Source organism: Ovis aries, chromosome 15, assembly GCF_016772045.2.
Source record: "Ovis aries strain OAR_USU_Benz2616 breed Rambouillet chromosome 15, ARS-UI_Ramb_v3.0, whole genome shotgun sequence".
NCBI classification, from domain to species: Eukaryota; Metazoa; Chordata; class Mammalia; order Artiodactyla; family Bovidae; genus Ovis; species Ovis aries.
In genome coordinates this window covers 79,043,494-79,061,996 of record NC_056068.1, presented here as the reverse complement: position 1 = coordinate 79,061,996, position 18,503 = coordinate 79,043,494, and the positions used below count along the sequence as shown (strand labels likewise).

Genomic DNA, 18,503 nt, shown 5'->3' with positions numbered 1-18,503 from the left:
ACTGAAGTTCCTGCTCAGCTTCAAAGTGTGAAAGTAAAAGTTTTAGTTGCTTCAACTCTTTGTGAGCCCATGGACTGTAGCCCTCCAGGCTCCTCTGTCCATAGGATTCTTCAGCCAAGAATACTGGAGTGGGTTGCCATTCCCTTCTCCAGATGGTATTCTTGACCCAGGGATCAAATCCAGGTCTCCTATATTGCAGGTAGATTCTTTACCATCTGAGCCACCAGGGAAACCTCTAATTTAGCAGTCACATAATGATTAGCAAGTGATTTATTTAAAAGCCTGGAACCAACAAGTGTCTCAGACTTTGCAGGGATCTCTGACTGTGTGTTGGGTATGCCCTCAACTCTCTTCCAGGCAGATTACAACTCCATCCTAGCCTTCACCTCCTGCTTGAGTATATCCTCAAGATTACCCAGAGTGACAGCTTAAGACTATCTTAGTTCAATTTTGAACAAGCATGCAGCCCCTCCTGATGCTCTAGATCTAGATTCTCAAGACTGTGGAACTTTGAAGTACCCTTATGGCTATTTCATGCATGAGGTGTTTTTTTTTAAAAATTATTTATTTAGAAGGTCTTAGTTGTAGCTTGTGGGATCTTTTGTTATTGTGGATGGCCTCTCTAGCATGGGGTCAGTAGTTACAGCAAGTGGGCCTAGTTGCTCTTTGGCATGTGGAATCTTAGTTCCCTGATCAGGGATTGAACCCGTGTTCCCTGCATTGCAAAGTGGATTCTTAACCACTGGAACAGCAGGAAAATCCCTCTGTTCATGAGCTTTTTGTTTTAAGCCTTTTGGATTTGCCTATTGTTTGCCTTAACTCTTGCCTATATCCGTGTGCTAAGCTTAGTCACTCAGTTGTGTCTGACTCTTTGCAACCCCATGGGCTGTAGCCCTCCAGGCTCCTCTGTCCATGGGGGTTCTCCAGGTAAATTCTATACTTTCTCCAGGGGATCTTCCTAACCCAGGAATCAGACTGGGGTCTTCTGCATTGCAGGCGGATTCCTCACCAGCCGAGCTGCCAGAGAAGCCCAGGCAGTTGCAGGATTAAACAGTTAATTGTCTCTGATCGTTTTTGACAAATGACCCCAGAAAAAAGGCTCTTTGCACTGAGTGAGCTTCAAGTCAGGGCAAATAATGATAGCCTGGCAAGCAGGGCCTTCCAGAGAGCCACCATATGGGCCAGAGGATAACAGTGCTCCGTGAAGGGGGCTTTCAAAGAGCCCCAGCCCTGATCTGCTCCAGCTGGTTGCCAGGCTGCTGCCTTCCAATCTGACTTCCAGCTGTTGGTTTTTAGGGCTTCCCAAGAGATGGGAAGGGAGAGGATGAGAATAGGGCACATTAAAGCGCCTCTAAGGGTGGCATTCATACTAAGCCTAAATTGTGTTTTGTAAATAAAAGCTCCCTGGACTGCTGCAAGCCTTTTTTTAATTTCCAGAGTTCTGAAAAATTTGATTGTTGTGTGTGTATATGTGTGTGTGTGTGTGTGTGTGTGTGCGCACCAGCATCCTAGCTGCTTTTATGGAGGAATGGATTTTCAGAAGCTCTTACTCCGAGATTTTCACTGTCACAATTTGCCCATTTTAAAATAAACAGTTTCATCATTGGGTTAAAAGTATTCTTTATATATTCTTAACAGAGAGATTTTGTCATATATATATGATATATGCATATAATTTTATCATTTATATGATATATATAGTTTCATCATATATATAATTTTTCCTAGTTTGCGGTATATCTTTTCATTTCTTGATGTTTTTAGAAAAGCAAAATTTCAAATTTTAATGGTTTATTTACTAAATAATGAATTAGAAGCTTGATTAATCATTTGAGATGCTTTTCAATATTTTTCAGATACTATTGATACAACTAAGGAATGCTTTTGTATCTTATGAACACTTGATACATCTTCTGCTGCTGAGAAATGTTGCTTTACTTGTTGAACCCTGTTGAGTTAGTTATTGGTGTTAAAACTAGAAACACTTTTTTCCAACTTCTTTTAGGGCTTCTCTCACATCTTGGTTCCTCAGGCTGTAGATGAGGGGGTTTAACATGGGGATCATAACCCCATAAAACACAGAAGCCATTTTTTCTTGCTCTTGAGATTCTATGGTGCGATGGTGCAGATACATGTAAGAGAGCGTCCCATAGAAAATGGTGACAGCGGTCAGGTGGGAAGTGCACGTGGAGAAGGCTTTCTTCCGCCCTGCAGCAGAAGAGATCTTCAAGATGGCAGCCAGGATAAATATGTAGGAAAAGATGACGACGGACACGGTGAATGTCAAGTTAAACCCCACACAGACTGTTAACATCATGACGCTGAAGTAAACATTGGAGCATGAGAGGGCCAGAATTGGGGGTGCATCACAGAAAAAGTGGTTAATTTTATTGGATTTGCAAAAGCTCAGTGAGAAAATAAAACCTACATTTACAGAGGCATTTAGGAAACCCATGAAGTATGATCCAACTAACAGGTGAATGCAGACCCTCCGGGACATGAGTGTTGGGTAGTGGAGAGGGTCGCAGATGGCCACGTAACGGTCCACTGCCATCGCCGCCAGGATGTAGCAATCGCTCGTTATAAAAGCCCCATAGACCAGTAACTGCACCAAACATCCCACGAATGAGATGGATTGTTCTGTTCCTACAAGGTTTTGCAACATCTTAGGGGTGACGGCAGAGGTGTAGCAGAGATCAACAAAAGCCAAGTTTTGGAGGAAAAAGTACATGGGGGTGTGAAGGGAAGAGTCAGTCTTGATGAGGAGGATCATGCCAATGTTACCCACCAGGGTGGCCGCATAGATCACCAGAAATACTGTGAAGAGGATGTGCCAAGACTTGTGCTGACCAGCGAATCCCAGGAGAAGGAATTCAGTCACTCTAGTGCCATTGCTTTGTTCCATGGCTGGCAAAATTAAGAATCAGCTGAAAAGGTGTGGAAAAAGACCAGAGAAAGTTAAGAGGACTGTGATCATTTACCTAACTGTGAAGCTTGAAATGGTACAGTGTTTAATTTCACAGTTAAGTCAGAGAATAATTTTCATGACATAATTGACTTAGATTTTAAAGGCTGGACTTAGACCTTGTCATCCATAGTTTGGGGAAGTGGTCATGGACCATTGTCTACATGCTCAGAATTCAGAGTAATTGGTATTTCCTCAACATATCAATTCAGGAACAAGTGAGATATGCTTAAATATGCTTTTACTTAATTATGCTTTCGTATGCACTCTATATTTTAATTAGAAATCTACATTTGCCTAAGTAATAATGACTATATTTGAATTCTTGACATATCTGACCTTGCTCCCCTTTATCTCCATATTCTCATTTTATCCCTTACCTCACCCTTAGTAACTGTTCTCTGGCATGATGGACTCATGGACCTGTAGAGGTCCATAAACCTTTATGGAAGTGTTTATCAAGTATATATGGGTATATATCAAGTATATATGGGTAAAGAATAATTTTCTTTGTAAAATTTCTAACCTGTTGTGGCTTAATATTCTTGTAAATGGCAATAAAAAATTCTTAGCATTGTTAAAATTCTGTAATAGTTTTATATGATCCATCTCACTTTTTGTCATTGCCCCATCATAGAGTGGAAACAGAGAGTCCAGGGACTGGTGCCGGTCCATGGACCACACATTGAGTAGCACTGGTCCCTGATGTCCATCCATCCTGATTTACCCACATGCTTTCCTAGTGATGAATAGCAGATTGCCTCCAGCTCGTCTCTACTGCAAATAACTCAGAATGATAAATTTTCTAGGGTGCTATGCTGCTGCTGCTGCTAAGTCACTTCAGTCGTGTCCGACTCTGTGCAACCCCATAGATAGTAGCCCACCAGGCTCCGCTGTCCCTGAGATTCTCCAGGCAAGAACACTGGAGTGGGTTGCCATTTCCTTCTCCAATGCATGAAAGTGAAGTCGCTCAGTCATGTCCAACTCTCAGTGACCCCATGGACTGCAGCCTACCAGGCTCCTCTGTCTATGGGATTTTCCAGGCAAGAGTACTGGAGTGGGGTGCCATTGCCTTCTCTGAGGGTGCTATAGTAGGGGCAAAAATTTTGAGTCTGAGGGTATGCACATATCTAACTTGACCAATTATTCCAGATCATTTTCCATGATGGATGTCTAGCACACACTCCTAACTGTGCACGGAGGTTCCTATGTCCTCATACCCTAGTGAACATTGGTATTTTCCCAATACTATTTTTGGTCAGGAAAATATATATAAACTGATATCTAATTTTTATTTTTTTCCCTAACCTAAAATGACTTTGCTCACTGTCTAATATTCTTAGAATTTTGGGTTTCTATTTTTCTGTAAATTGCCTATTAATACTTTTTCCAAATGTTTCTATGATTCAATTTATGAAGGCTCTTTTTTAATGTAGATTTGAATACTTTGATGTTGACTTGACAAAGATTTTTTTCACATTCTATCTATTATCTTGGTCTTTGGTATTTTTCACAGATCAGAAGTCCTTAAATTTAAAACAATAATCCATCATTTTTGTCCTTATAGTTTTTCCTTCCTTCTGAAAAAAAATTGACAATGTCTATTCCTGCCTCTAGCTCATACACCCAGGAGAGTCAGATGTAATAATAAAATTTATTTTCCTCTCTATACTGGGTGGCTGGTACATAATATTTGAGCCATAATATTTCATAGCATACATGCAATTAGAAAAGTTATTTTGTATTTACTCTATTTCTTTCTAGAAAAAGCAGACTAAGTGGGCAGAGAATGATAGTAACTGATGTGTGTGGGTTTGTGTGTTTGCATGTGAAATATTCAAATATTATTTGTCTTTTTTTGGGAAACAAATTCTTTAATGATTTCCAGTGTTTTTTCTTCAAATGAATTTGAAGGATTTAAAACTTATAATATTACAAAACAATCAATTTGTTAGCTTCTAAGTCATTAAAGATATTTTTGATGGTAAACAACTATCAGATTTTTTTAAAAAGTTTTTTTTTAAATTGAGGTATATTTGATTATTTTATAAGCTTCTGGTATGCAACATGGTGATTCACAATTTTGAAGGCTATTTTCCATTCATAGTTATTACAGAATATTGGCTAAATTCCCTGTGATATACAATATATCCATAGCTTATTTTATACGTGGTAGTTTGTACCTCTTAATACCTTACCCCTATATTGCCCCTCCTCCCCAAATATTCAAATATTTTGAAACAATTAACTGGTTTTATTTGTTATTTTAAAATTCACTCTCACAGGGACTTCCCTGGTGGTCCAGTGATTAAAAATCTGCCTTGCAATGCAGGGGATGCCATTTTGATCTCTTATCGGGGAACTAAGATCCTAGATGCCACGGAGCAACTAAGCCCAAGCACCACAGCTACCAAGCCCTGTGCCGCAACCGAGAGTCCACGCACTGCAGCGGAAGAGCCCGCGTGCCCGTGCTGCCAAAGAAGCAAATACATACAAAAAGAACAGACTTTCCTCACACAGACATTTGGCCTAGTTATGCTACAGGAAAATTCTACAAATATTTAGGACAAAACTGATTCTATACTATATAAACTTTTCTTGAAAATCACAATAAAGAACATTCTCTAACTCACGCCAATATAACCTTGAAGCCAAAGTAAATAAAATATGAGAAAAACATTGGAATGAATCTCATTTGCAAATATAAGCACAAACAGCTTTAAAAAATACACATTCACTAATCAAACTCATTTATACATTAAACAAACAATTACTAGGTTCTCAAAGAGGCTCTGCTGCTGCTGCTAAGTCGCGTCAGTCATGTCGGACTCTGTGTGACCCCAGGCAGCCCACCAGGCTCCCCCGTCCCTGGGATTCTCCAGGCAAGAACACTGGAGTGGGTTGCCATTTCCTTCTCCAGTGCATGAAAGTGAAAAGTGAAAGGGAAGTTGCTCAGTCGTGTCTGACCCTCAGTGACCCCGTGGACTGCAGCCTTCCAGGCTCCTCCGTCCATGGGAGTTTCCAGGCATGAGGACTGGAGTGGGGTGCCATTGCCTTCTCCACAAAGAGGCTCTAGTAAGTAGTTATTCTCTTCTTTTCCCAGTATTTAGACAAACCGAGACATAAAAGATGGTGAGTAGGTAGAAACCATATCACTTTTAGATACCTGGGGAAAGACTTTTAAATTTATTAGTGAAATATTTGTTGCTAAAACACACTGTAAGTAGACAGGCTTGTCCACTCAGTCTTGGTGGTGGTGACTGGGGCATGCCTCTTGCACGCCCTGGGGAAGCATCTCTGAAGCACAGGGGCACTGGGCTTCAGCAGGCTGGCTGCTCCTGAGGATAAGGGCAGAGCAGAGTATGCCAGCTTGTCTCCAGGTTTACTAATCAGACACATCACTCCATCTTTCCAGGAACCGTGTGAATACAATGGTGTTGGAATGGCCACAATCAGCTCCCTTTGCAGGAGAGAAACATCAGAAGCATGGAAAAATTATTTTCCGTCAACAATCAAGACGAAGTTGTATCAACATGATATTCCCCTTCAAATTATTTTCAATGAAGTGCTTGAGAGAATCTTATGCCCACCTTCACAAACATAAAATTTATCTAGAAAAGAGCTAAAAAATAGCTAAGGTGATTTCAGTAGACAAAAAGAAAAAACTTGTTCTATCAGATGTCAGAACTGATTATAAAGCAATAATAATAAAGATGGTGCGGTACTGGTGTGAAGGTAGGTAGACAGGCCAATGGAACCAAGGAGAGAAAAACCATAAACAGACGTTCAAGTCTCTGGAAGCTCAACGTATGAAAACAGTAGTAGGTCCATCAGTAAAAAGCGGTCTGCTAAACTGTGGTCTAGACATGCTTATACATATGAAAAAATTGCATTGCTTTTCTACTGTACATTTTATCCAAATGGATTAAAAACTTAAATTACAAAGCTGTGAGAATAAAACATAGTAGAATGTCTATGACTTAACTACGCAGTAGAAATTTAAATAAGACATAGGGTCACAAAATGTAAAACATGGAAAGTTCAACTATATCAAGTATAAAGATAGCAACATTATTAATAAAGGAAAGACCTGATACTGACTGAAAATTACTCAGGTAAATTGGTTTGAAGCACATATAAATGTTAAAGAATTCATATCCAGTGTATTTAAGTAATTTCTACAAATTGCTCCAAGGGAAAAAAAATCACAAAACTTATAATCAGGATAATTATAGAAGGAAAACTTAAATGGCCAATAGAAATATGGATATATGCACAACTGAATAGTAATCAGATAACTGTATATTGATACTGCATGGAAATGTAATCCTATACTCCTCAGTCTAAAATGCACATTTAGGTGAGAATGTGGTGGGAATGTAAATTAACACGGTCATATTGGAGACAAATTTGGGTATATTAGTAAAATTAAATATATGTCTCTGTATGGTCCAGAATTTCCAATACAGGTACATATGCTAGGTAAATATTTGACCACATAAGCAAGGATACACAGACACACATAACCATACATATGCGTATAAGTATATGTATGAATATGTGCATATGTAGGCATATACACAGGTTCTTCGTAGCAGTATTCTTGAACATGGAAAAGGAGAGTCTACAGTCAGTAATGCCGGGCAGAGCTGTGGCTCCACAGATGCGATGCTCACTCTGGGAGAAGAAGGGGCCTTTAGTGGTGGGGCTGCAGGAAACGAAACCTGTGGCTGGTGTGGGCAATCTGGCTCTTTCAAACACCTTGAGAAATGAACAGACTGGGACAACGCTGTCCTGAAGGGGCAAGAAACAGCTCTCTCCTTTCAAATTTCAGCGTGGAGGGAAGGCTAAGCATGATAAGTGTCAGCTACCTCCTCAGGAAACTTTTCTGTGAAATAGACTAAATGCAACCCTTCCAAGGAGGCATCCATCCTGTGGGTGACTGCACTCGTCAGAGGAAGCTAGCCTAGGTCATGAGTCCACTGAAGCCAGAACCTTGATGACATTTACCATATTAACTTAATCTATTTGAATTCGAGTAGAATGTATGATATGAGGGAGGGGTATTTTTTAAGAGTTATGAAACTCCAGTACAAGGCGTAAAACATGTATGCACATGCTTAAACCCAGCACCCGAGTATTTTGAATGTGCTTAACCTATACTGAACCCTGATGCTTTTGAAGCTTCATTTCCATTCCTTGCTGTGCAGTAGAAAGGAGACAGACGGGCCCAGAGTTGAATTCCGGCCGCACGTATAGAGACAGTACCTCTCGTCCTCAGTTCCACTCCCTATAAAAGAGAGCACGGGACGACCTACAAGGCAGTTATGTCCACTGTGACACAACGTGCATTAGACAAGTTTGGAAATGGCGTTTAACAAGTCAAAGTAGATACATATTATGAGCCTAAACGTAGTCTAAGAAGTATGAGATGAATACATACTCTCATGGAAAGGTGCTCATGTCCCATTATCAAATGAGCACAGGATGTTTCAGAATAATACGTAGAGTTGGGCCCTTACGAAAGAAAATTTTCTTTCACGCTCACTCTCATTTTCCTTATTTATCCATGGAAAAGTTCAGGAAGAATTCACACAAGACTTCTAATGGTTATCTTTGGGCATGGGAGTGGGGAGAGAGAATCCTTTAAATTTATAAACTTTGTCACCTTTTCTTTTTAAAATAGCTTTAATTGCTTTCAAGATTAATAAAAAAAGAGTAAGAGAAAGAAGCTAATTCTGCTTTGTAATGGTGACTTAGAGTGAGATGATTTATATAAAGTTCCAAGCACAGGACCAGGCTTTGAATGGGCACTCAAAACTGGTCATAATAACACAAGCAAATAATATGCTAAAGCCATTTGCGACTCATTCATTCACTCGGTTAACCTCTCAATCATTTGTTGACTCATATCCTTCTTGGGCGAACTCAGCCTATTTCACTCCATTTTTCATTACGCCACCAGGGATGAAGCCTTTATTCCTGGTCTTGGGGTGAAACTTACTAGACCATTGGCTCTGACCCTTTGGTCCACCATTTCTAGCACACACTGGGATAACACATGGCTGATTTTGAAAAATGGGCTGAGCTCTGTTTTACTTACACGGAAACTGCATCCAGATTCTCTTTCTGCAGTTGGTAAAGGCTGATTGGCCACCAAGGCCTCTGTGTGCCTCCTTTTAACTGGGGAGTTTAGAGTTGGAGCCTAAGGGATCAGTACTTGCTCCCTTGAGAACCTGAGCTTCCAGAAGCTGTAATGGAATTGGAATAAACAATGTTAGCAGCTATTTTCAGCCAAAGAACATTTAAGCTTTCTCTAGAGAAGATACATTTAATCATGTTACTGTCATGAGGGATCCTCTGTGTGTGTGTGTATGTATGTGCGTGTTGCCTTATTATTGAATTAATTTTGTTTTTTGTTTTTATGTCAGGTTGAGCAATTTTTACTATATCTAAAAATTTGTGTTCAAGTCTATGAACTGACCTTTCATTCTTTTTTATTGATTTCTGCAATATGAGTGCTTTGATTAATAGTAGCTCTAGAATAAATTTAAGAATACTTTTGAGCAGGGCCATCTTTTATTGGTTTCTGAGATTAAGTGAAATGCTCTCAGTGTTTTCTGATAAATATGGTCAAATTTTTTGGTTGAAGTATTGCACCTTTTATTTAATCACTGGGATTAAAAATAAATGTTTAATTTTAACAAATGTTTTTCTTTATCTTTTGACATGATTTCATGATTTACTCTGAAAATTAATGCATTTTTATACTAATAGATTTTATAATATCAAAGTATTCTCTTCTATAATACAACTAAACTGGTTGCAGTGTGTTATTTCCTACTGTGCTACTGAGGTTTTTTTCTTTGTGTACTTGCATTTTTATTGGGCTTCCCAGGTGGCACTCTTGCCTGGAAAATCCCATGGGGTCGCTGAGGGTCGGACACGACTGAGCGACTTCACTTTCACTTTTCACTTTCATGCATTGGAGAAGGAAATGGCAACCCACTCCGGTGTTCTTGCCTGGAGAATCCCAGGGACAGGGGAGCCTGATAGGCTGCCGTCTATGGGGTCGCACAGAGTCGGACACGACTGAAGTGACTTAGCAGTAGCAGCAGGTGGCACTAGTGGTAAGAACCTGCCTGCCAAAGCAGGAGACACAAGAGGCGTGGGTTGGATCCCTGGGTTGGGAAGATCCGGTGGAGGAGGGCACGGCAACCCACTCCAGTCTTCTTGCCTGGAGAACCCCATGGACAGCGCAGCCTGGCGGCTGGCGGGGCGCCTACACAGCGTTACACAGAGTCGGACACGACTGAAGCAGTGTGGCGCATCTGCGCGTGTTTCTCTTATGCACTTTTACATTGATGTTTGAGAGTAGCATTGGCCTATCATTTCTGAGCTGTTTTTGCTAGCTTAGTCATAGAATTTATTCTGAAACATCCCTTCTTTCCCTATGTTCTCCAAGAGTTCAACCATCATTATCTATTTTTTAATAGTTGTGAATAACAGGTTTTTTTTTGGGAAGAAGATTGTACTTTTATTATTTTATTTCTTCTGTTAGTTATTCTTTAATCTCCTTTGTGGTAACTTTTTTACAATCAGTCTTCCCTTAGAAGAACCATTCATTCTATCAGATTCTCTAACACATTTGTATACTGCTGGGTTATGTATTCTCTTAGCGAAAAATTTTTTCTTTGTTTTCCAGCATTATTTTTCTTGATAAATTAGCAAATGATTTATCCATTTTATTGTTACCTTTAGCTTCAGAGAATGTTTCTGAATTTATTACTGCTGTCATTTAAGAGATTTTAAATATTAATCAAAAAATATTTATTACTCTCTTTCTTTATATTGTTTTCTCATGCCTAAAATGTATGGTTAATTAAGTCATTCAGTTTAGTTCAGTTCAGTCACTCAGTCATGTTCTACTCTTTGCGACCCCATGAATCGCAGCATGCCAGGTGTCCCTGTTCATCACCAACTCCCGGAGTTCACTCAGACTCACGTCCATCCAGTCGGTGATGCCATCCAGCCATCTCATCCTCGGTCGTCCTCCTCCTGCCCTCAATCTTTCCCAGCATCAGGGTCTTTTTAAATGAGTCAGTTCTTCACTTTGGGTGGCCAAAATATTGGACTTTCAGCTTCACCATCAGTCCTTCCAATGAGTATTCAGGACTGATTTCCTTTAGGATGGACTGTTTGGATCTCCTAGCAGTCCAAAGGACTCTCAAGAGTCTTCTCCAACACCACAGTTCAAAAGCATCAATTCTTCCATCCTCAGCTTTCTTTATGGTCCAACTCTCACATCCATACATGACTACTGGGAAAACCATAGCTTTGACTAGATGGACCTTTGTTGGCAAAGGAGTGTCTCTGCTTTTTAATATGCTGTCTAGTTTGGTCATAGCTTTTCTTCCAAGGAGCAAGTGCCTTTTAATTTCATGGCTGCAGTCACCATCTGCAGTGACTTTTGGAACCCAAGAAAATAAAGTCTGTCACTGTTTTCATTGTTTCCCCATCTATTTGCCATGAAGTGATAGGAGTGGATGCCATGATCTTAGTTTTCTGAATGTTTAGTTTTAAACACGCTTTTTCACTTTCTTCTTTCACTCTCATCAAAAGGCTCTTTAGTTCTTTGTTTTCTTCCATAAGGGTGGTGTCCTTTGCATATCTGAGTTTATTGATATTTCTCTTGGCAATCTTGATTCCAGCTTGTGCTTCATCCAGCCCAGCGTTTCTCATGGTGTACTCTGCATATAAGTTAAATAAGCAGGGTAACAATATACAGCCTTAACAGACTCCTTTTCTAATTTGGAACCAGTCTGCTGTTCCACATCTGGTTCTAACTTAATTTATTATTATTTCCTATTTATTTACACTAGTATTTATAGAGCTATGCAAATTTGAAAACTCCTTGTTGTTTATAGACATTTTTGCAACAGTTTGTGAAATATTATCTTATGGATATCTGGAAATGTTTTCATATCTTCAACCTAAGATTTGTTTAAATGAGACTTTTCTGTGTTTAGTGGTATAATTTTAGGTGTTTTTACTTTAAAGTTTTATTATTAAATTCTAGATCTAGTTCTGTGAATCAGAAGATATTTTATATAATTTTTCCAATTTTTATAATTTCTTGTATTTCTGTAATTTTCATGGGCACATAAATAAGAAAAAAGATAAGAGGAAGGAAGAAAAGAAAGAAAGAAGAATATATTTGAATCAGTTCTAATGAGGTGGATGAAACTGGAGCCTATTATACAGAGTGAAGTAAGCCAAAAAGAAAAACATATACTAACGCATATATATGGAATTTAGAAAGATGGTAACGGTAACCCTGTTTGCGAGACAGCAAAAGAGACAGATGTATAGAACAGTCTTTTGGACTCTGTGGGAGAGGGTGAGATGATTTGGGAGAATGGTATGAAACATGTATATCATATATGAAACGAATCGCCAGTCCAGGTTCGAAGCATGATACAGGATGCTTGGGGCTGGTGCACTGGGATGACCCAGAGAGATGGTATGGGGAGTGAGGTGGGAGGGGGGTTCAGGCTGGGGAACACGTGTACACCCATGGCGGATTCATGTTGATGTATGGCAAAACAAATACAATATTGTAAAGTAATTAGCCTCCAATTAAAATAAATAAATTAAAAAATAAAAATAAAAAAAGAAAGAAGAAAAAAAAAACAGAAAGAAAGATGTTTTCTTGCTTTTGAGTTACTGTTAACTCCACTGACAAAAATCAGTTCTCATAGGAAATCAGACTGTGTTGTGTCTAATGCAGTGTTAATGGTCTCAAAAAGACAGTAGGAAAAAGTGTTTCTAATCGGACCTCTGAAGTCCACAAGGCAACTGTGACTGAGTCTTTTACGTGACTGCGATCTTTTCTCACCAATGACATAATTTTCCTATTATATTTCTCCCCTCTCTTGAGCAATGTTTACTGAGATATACAGTTGCTGATCTAGCTCTGCTTTCTGAGAGTACCTAAACCTAAAGAGTACCTACTCCCATCTCATCCATAGGTGGATGCATTCAGCAAAGCCCATGCTCTAGAAAAAGCACTTCCCCTCCCTTCTATAAAAAGCTTCCCTCATAGCTCAGTTGGTAAAGAATCTGCCTGCCATGCTGCAGACATGGGTTTGAGTCCTGGGATGGGAATATCTCCTGGAGAAGCAAGTGGCACCCCACTCCGGTATTCTTCCCTGGGAAATCCCACGGACAGGTGGGAAAGACTAGAGATCTCTTCAAGAAAATTAGAGATACCAAGGGAACATTTCATGCAAAGATGGGATCGATAAAGGATAGAAATAGTATGGACCTAACAGAAGCAGAAGATATTAAGAAGAGGTGGCAAGAATACACGGAAGAACTGTACAAAAAAGGTCTTCACAATCAAGATAATCACGATGGTGTGATCACTAATCTAGAGCCAGACATCCTGGAATGTGAAGTCAAGCGGGCCTTAGAAAGCATCACTGCGAACAAAGCTAGTGGAGGTGATGGAATTCCAGTTGAGCTATTTCAAATCCTGAAAGATGATGCTGTGAAAGTGCTGCACTCAATATGCCAGCAAGTTTGGAAAACTCAGCAGTGGCCACAGGACTGGAAAAGGTCCGTTTTCATTCCAATCCCAAAGAAAGGCAATGCCAAAGAATGCTCAAACTACCACACAATTGCACTCACCTCACATGCTAGTAAAGTAATGCTCAAAATTCTCCAAGCCAGGCTTCAGCAATATGTGAACTGTGAACTCCCTGATGTTCAAGGTGGTTTTAGAAAAGGCAGAGGAACCAGAGATCAAATTGCCAAATTGTCTGCTGGATTATGGAAAAAGCAAGAGAGTTCCAGAAAAACATCTATTTCTGCTTTATTGACTATGCCAAAGCCTTTGACTGTGTGGATCACAATAAACTGTGGAAAATTCTGAGAGAGATGGGAATACCAGACCACCTGACCTGCCTCTTGAGAACTCTGTATGCAGGCCAGGATGCAACAGTTAGAACTGGACATGGAACAACAGACTGGTTCCAAATAAGAAAAGGAGTACGTCAAGGCTATATATTGTCACCCTGCTTATTTAACTTCTATGCAGAGTACATCATGAGAAATGCTGGGCTGGAAGAAACACAGGGTGGAATCCAGATTGCCAGGAGAAATATCAATAACCTCAGATATGCAGATGACACCACCCTTATGGCAGAAAGTGAAGAGGAGCTAAAAAGCCTCTTGATGAAAGTGAAAGTGGAGAGTGAAAAAGTTGGCTTAAAGCTCAACATTCGGAAAACGAAGATCATGGCATCTGGTCCCATCACTTCATGGGAAATAGATGGGGAAACAGTAGAAACAGTGTCAGAGTTTATTTTTTTGGGCTCCAAAATCACTCCAGATGATGATTGCAGCCATGAAATTAAAAGACATTTACTCCTTGGAAGAACAGTTATGACCAACCTAGATAGTATATTCAAAAGCAGAGACATTACTTTGCCGACTAAGGTCCGTCTAGTCAAGGCTATGGTTTTTCCAGTGGTCATGTATGGATGTGAGAGTTGGACTGTGAAGAAGGCTGAGTGCTGAAGAATTGATGCTTTTGAACTGTGGTGTTGCAGAAGCCTCTTGGGAGTCCCTTGGAGAGCAAGCAGATCCAACCAGTCCATTCTGAAGGAGATAGGCCTGGGATTTCTTTGGAAGGAATGATGCTAAAGCTGAAGCTCCAGTACTTTGGCCACCTCATGCAAAGAGTTGACTCATTGGAAAAGACTCTGATGCTGGGAGGGACTGGGGGCAGGAGAAGGGGACGCCAGAGGATGAGGTGGATTGATGGCATCACCGACTCGATGGACGTGAGTCTGAGTGAACTCCAGGAGATGGTGATGGACAGGGAGGCCTGGCGTGCTGTGATTCATGGGGTCGCAAAGAGTCGGACACGACTGAGCGGCTGAACTGAACTGAACAGTCCTTGGGGTCACAAGAGTTGGACACGACCTAGTGACTGAACCACTGTCTCCCTTCTTACTGAGTTGACCACAGCTTCTGTGTAGTGTGGGCTGCAGAAGTAAAATTTTGACTCCTAAACTTTTTGTGTTCTTTTTCTGGGCTTTAATAATTTAGAGTTTCTGAATATGAATTTTTTCTCATTATGTCAAATAGCTCTTCTGTAACTTTATTTAAAATTTTTTCTTAACTTTGTATGTCATGGAAAAAATACATTTACTATGATTATGTGTTTTTTTGTCCATGTATTTCCTTTTTTCTACTTTACGAATGTCAAAGTAATATTATTTAATACAGAGATTTTTCCATGAACTTTTCTGCATAGTCCAATTCCTCTATGCCAGGCATTTTCAGTCATTGCATTTAAGAATGTTTCTATAGGAAGACGTATCAGGATAATAAAGCCTGAAGATTGTGTGTCTCCAGACAGTTTAGGGTAGTAAAGGTGAAGACCCCTCCCTCCTTCTCAGGATATGATTTGCTAATCAAATCAGGACATGATTTGATTTTCAATTCCAGATTGAATTTAGGGTTTCTCTATGCAGAGGGTATTATGGGCAGGTCACCAGGAATTCTAAGAAAAAAATCAGAGTTTCCTGCTTCTGGGATTCGTCTCCTATAATGCACTCTGCTGCATGAGCTGGTGCTCTCTGAATTTTCTTGGTGTTGTTTAGGTTGTGATTTGCTCCCAGTAGGTGTTTCCTGCCTCAGTCCATAATTTGGAATATCTGGAAATGCTGAGAAAGGCAGTGAACTCCCATCCTGTCTGTCAATACTCTAGTTCACAACTTCCTGTGGTTTAACTGAGTAATGAGATTGAGAGACGAAATAGAACATGGGATCTCAGGCTTTCGGTTAACATGCTTGTCCACAGGATGGGGGTGTGATTGATTCTGCTTGTGGATAGAACATGTGTGTTCAAGCCCAGGTATGACTTCTTGTGTTAAACCTGGTTTCTTTCACCTCTCTCCACTCTTAGAGATAGTGGGAAATAAGGCTTCATTTCTGGATAAATGAGTTTGGTCTGTGGCACCAAATTCTCCACTGGATTTGTACCCTTGCAAGAGGGTACACTGGGGATTCAATTATATTTAAAACAAAAATTTTGCAAGAACAAATGGCCATGATCCATAGTTGCTGGATTCCTATGTTACTGTCCTAGTTGGTTAGAGACCATGTGTAGAAAGGAGGGATACTGACCCACAATGTCTGAATATGTATGAGGATTCCTTCAATTGTCCTTTTCTCCCCCTCTTTCTTTTCAGCACATTTTCTCCAAAGAGATGGAGAGCATCTTTAAATGATTCATTGCAATACTAAACCAGCTTAGTTACAGAAAATAGCACGAGTAACAATACCTCTTAAGAGAAACCAGAAACAATTTTTGAACTGGTATCTTTATACTACTGTTGTTGCAGGTACTTTACAACATTGACTAACACATTTCTTTATTGCTCTTTTCTATTTTAACAGCAAGATATTTGAAAAAAGGGCTCCTCAGAATGTACAAAAGCAATATCAAAGATCTCTTTAGACGCCTTCTCTCTAAGTTTGCTTTAGTCGCTGAGTTAGCCCACCAGGCTCCTCTGTCCATGGGATTTCCTAGGCAAGAATACTGGAGTGGGTTGTCATTTCCTTCTCCAAGGGATTTTCCCAACTAGGGTAAGAACCCGCATCTCAGGCAGATTCTTTACAATTGATCCACCAGGGAAAGTCTCTATGTGAATTAGAAGGTTATTTGATCATTTAAGATTGGAAGGTTGATCATTTTTCAAAAGCTATTGATACAATTAAGGAAATATATTTTATATAAATTTTTGTTTGTATCTCACAAATATCTTCTACATCTTCTGCTGTTGAGAAATAAGAGAGAACTGTCGGTTGCTCATTGAACAATGTTGAGTTAGAAATTGATGTTCAGTCTAGAAACACTTCTTTCCAACTCCTTTCAGGGCTTCTCTCACATCTTGGTTTCGCAGACTATAAATGAGGGGATTTAACATGGGGATCACAACCCCATAAAACACAGAAGCCATTTTTTCTTGCTCTTGAGATTCTATGGTGCGATGGTGCAGATACATGTAAGAGAGCGTCCCATAGAAAATGGTGACAGCGGTCAGGTGGGAAGTGCACGTGGAGAAGGCTTTCTTCCGCCCTGCAGCAGAAGCGATCTTCAGGATGGCAGCCAGGATAAATATGTAGGAAAAGATGACGACGGACACGGTGAATGTCAAGTTAAACCCCACAAAGACTGTTAGGAGCGTGATGTTCCAGTAAATACTAGAGCATGAGAGGGCCAGAATTGGGGGTGCATCACAGAAAAAATGATTAATTTTATTGGATTTGCAAAAGTTCAATGAGAAAGTAAAACTTGTGTTTACAGAAGCATTTAGGAAACCCATGAAGTATGAACCAGTTAAGAGTTGACTGCAGACTCTCTGGGACATAACAGTTCCATAGCGAAGTGGGTTACAGATGGCCACATAGCGGTCCACTGCCATAGCAGCCAGGATGTAGCAATCACTTGTTGCAAAAGCCCCATAGACTAGCAATTGCACCGTACATCCTATGAGTGAGATGGATTGCTCTGTTTCTACAAGGTTTTGCAGCATTTTTGGAGTGATAGCAGAGGTGTAGCAGAGATCAACAAAAGCCAAGTTTTGGAGGAAAAAGTACATGGGGGTGTGAAGGGAAGAGTCAGTCTTAATGAGTAGGATCATGCCAATATTACCTACCAGGGTGACCACATAAATCACTAGAAATACAATGAAGAGGACGTGCCAAGACTTGTGTTGACCAGCGAATCCCAGGAGAATGAATTCAGTCACTCTAGTGCCATTGTTTTGTTCCATCACTCACGAAATTAAATATTAGCTGAAAAGGTGCAAAGAGAAGATCAGAGAAAGCTAAGAGGATTGTGATACTTTAACTAACACTGTATTTAATTTCAGAGCTTCCCTGGTTGCTCAGATGGTAAAGAATCCACCTGCCAATGCAGGAAACCCTGGTTCAATTCCCTGGAGAAGGGAATGGCTACCCACTCCAGGATTCTTGCCTGGAGAATCCCATGAACAGAGGAGCCTGGTGGGCTAGAGTCCATGGAGTTGCTAAGTGTTGGACATGACTGAATGACTAAGCACACACATATTTAATTTCATAGTGAGGGGGATCAGAGAATATTTTCCATGATTTACTTGAATTAGATTTTTAAGGCTGAAACTTGACACCTAACTTAGACATTGCCATTGATAGTTTGGGGAAATTGCCAAGGACCAGTAGCTGTGTTTTCAATATGCAAACTGATAGTACATACATACATCAATTCGGGAACACATAAGAACATTGTTTTATTTAATTAAGCTTTCTTTTATATTTCCTATATTTTAATTAGAAATACCAATTTGCCTAAGTACTAATCATTATATTTGAATTTGACATCCCCATGGGGTTCTATATTATCTTGTTTCCACTTACCTCCGTATCTTCATTTTTTTCTTTTTCTTCCTTGTAGATCTTCTCTGCCATGATGGCTTCATGG

General features: G+C 39.9%; 2 protein-coding genes across 2 annotated transcripts; both read right to left on the bottom strand.

The window, feature by feature from the left end:
- Positions 1-1,975: 1,975 nt before the first annotated feature.
- LOC101118898 (olfactory receptor 5AK2-like) lies at positions 1,976-2,905 on the bottom strand. The gene has a single exon (XM_004016801.5). It carries the CDS (start codon positions 2,903-2,905, stop codon positions 1,976-1,978), a length of 930 nt encoding a protein of 309 aa, XP_004016850.3.
- A 13,982-nt stretch (positions 2,906-16,887) lies between these two features.
- LOC101118639 (putative olfactory receptor 5AK3) lies at positions 16,888-17,817 on the bottom strand. The gene has a single exon (XM_004016800.5). It carries the CDS (start codon positions 17,815-17,817, stop codon positions 16,888-16,890), a length of 930 nt encoding a protein of 309 aa, XP_004016849.3.
- Between the last annotated feature and the right edge of the window lie 686 nt (positions 17,818-18,503).

Bases quoted from the DNA above. Each gene is read 5' to 3' on its own strand.
- LOC101118898 (XM_004016801.5), bottom strand. From the start codon at position 2,905: ATGGAACAAAGCAATGGCACTAGAGTGACTGAATTCCTTCTCCTGGGA.
- LOC101118639 (XM_004016800.5), bottom strand. From the start codon at position 17,817: ATGGAACAAAACAATGGCACTAGAGTGACTGAATTCATTCTCCTGGGA.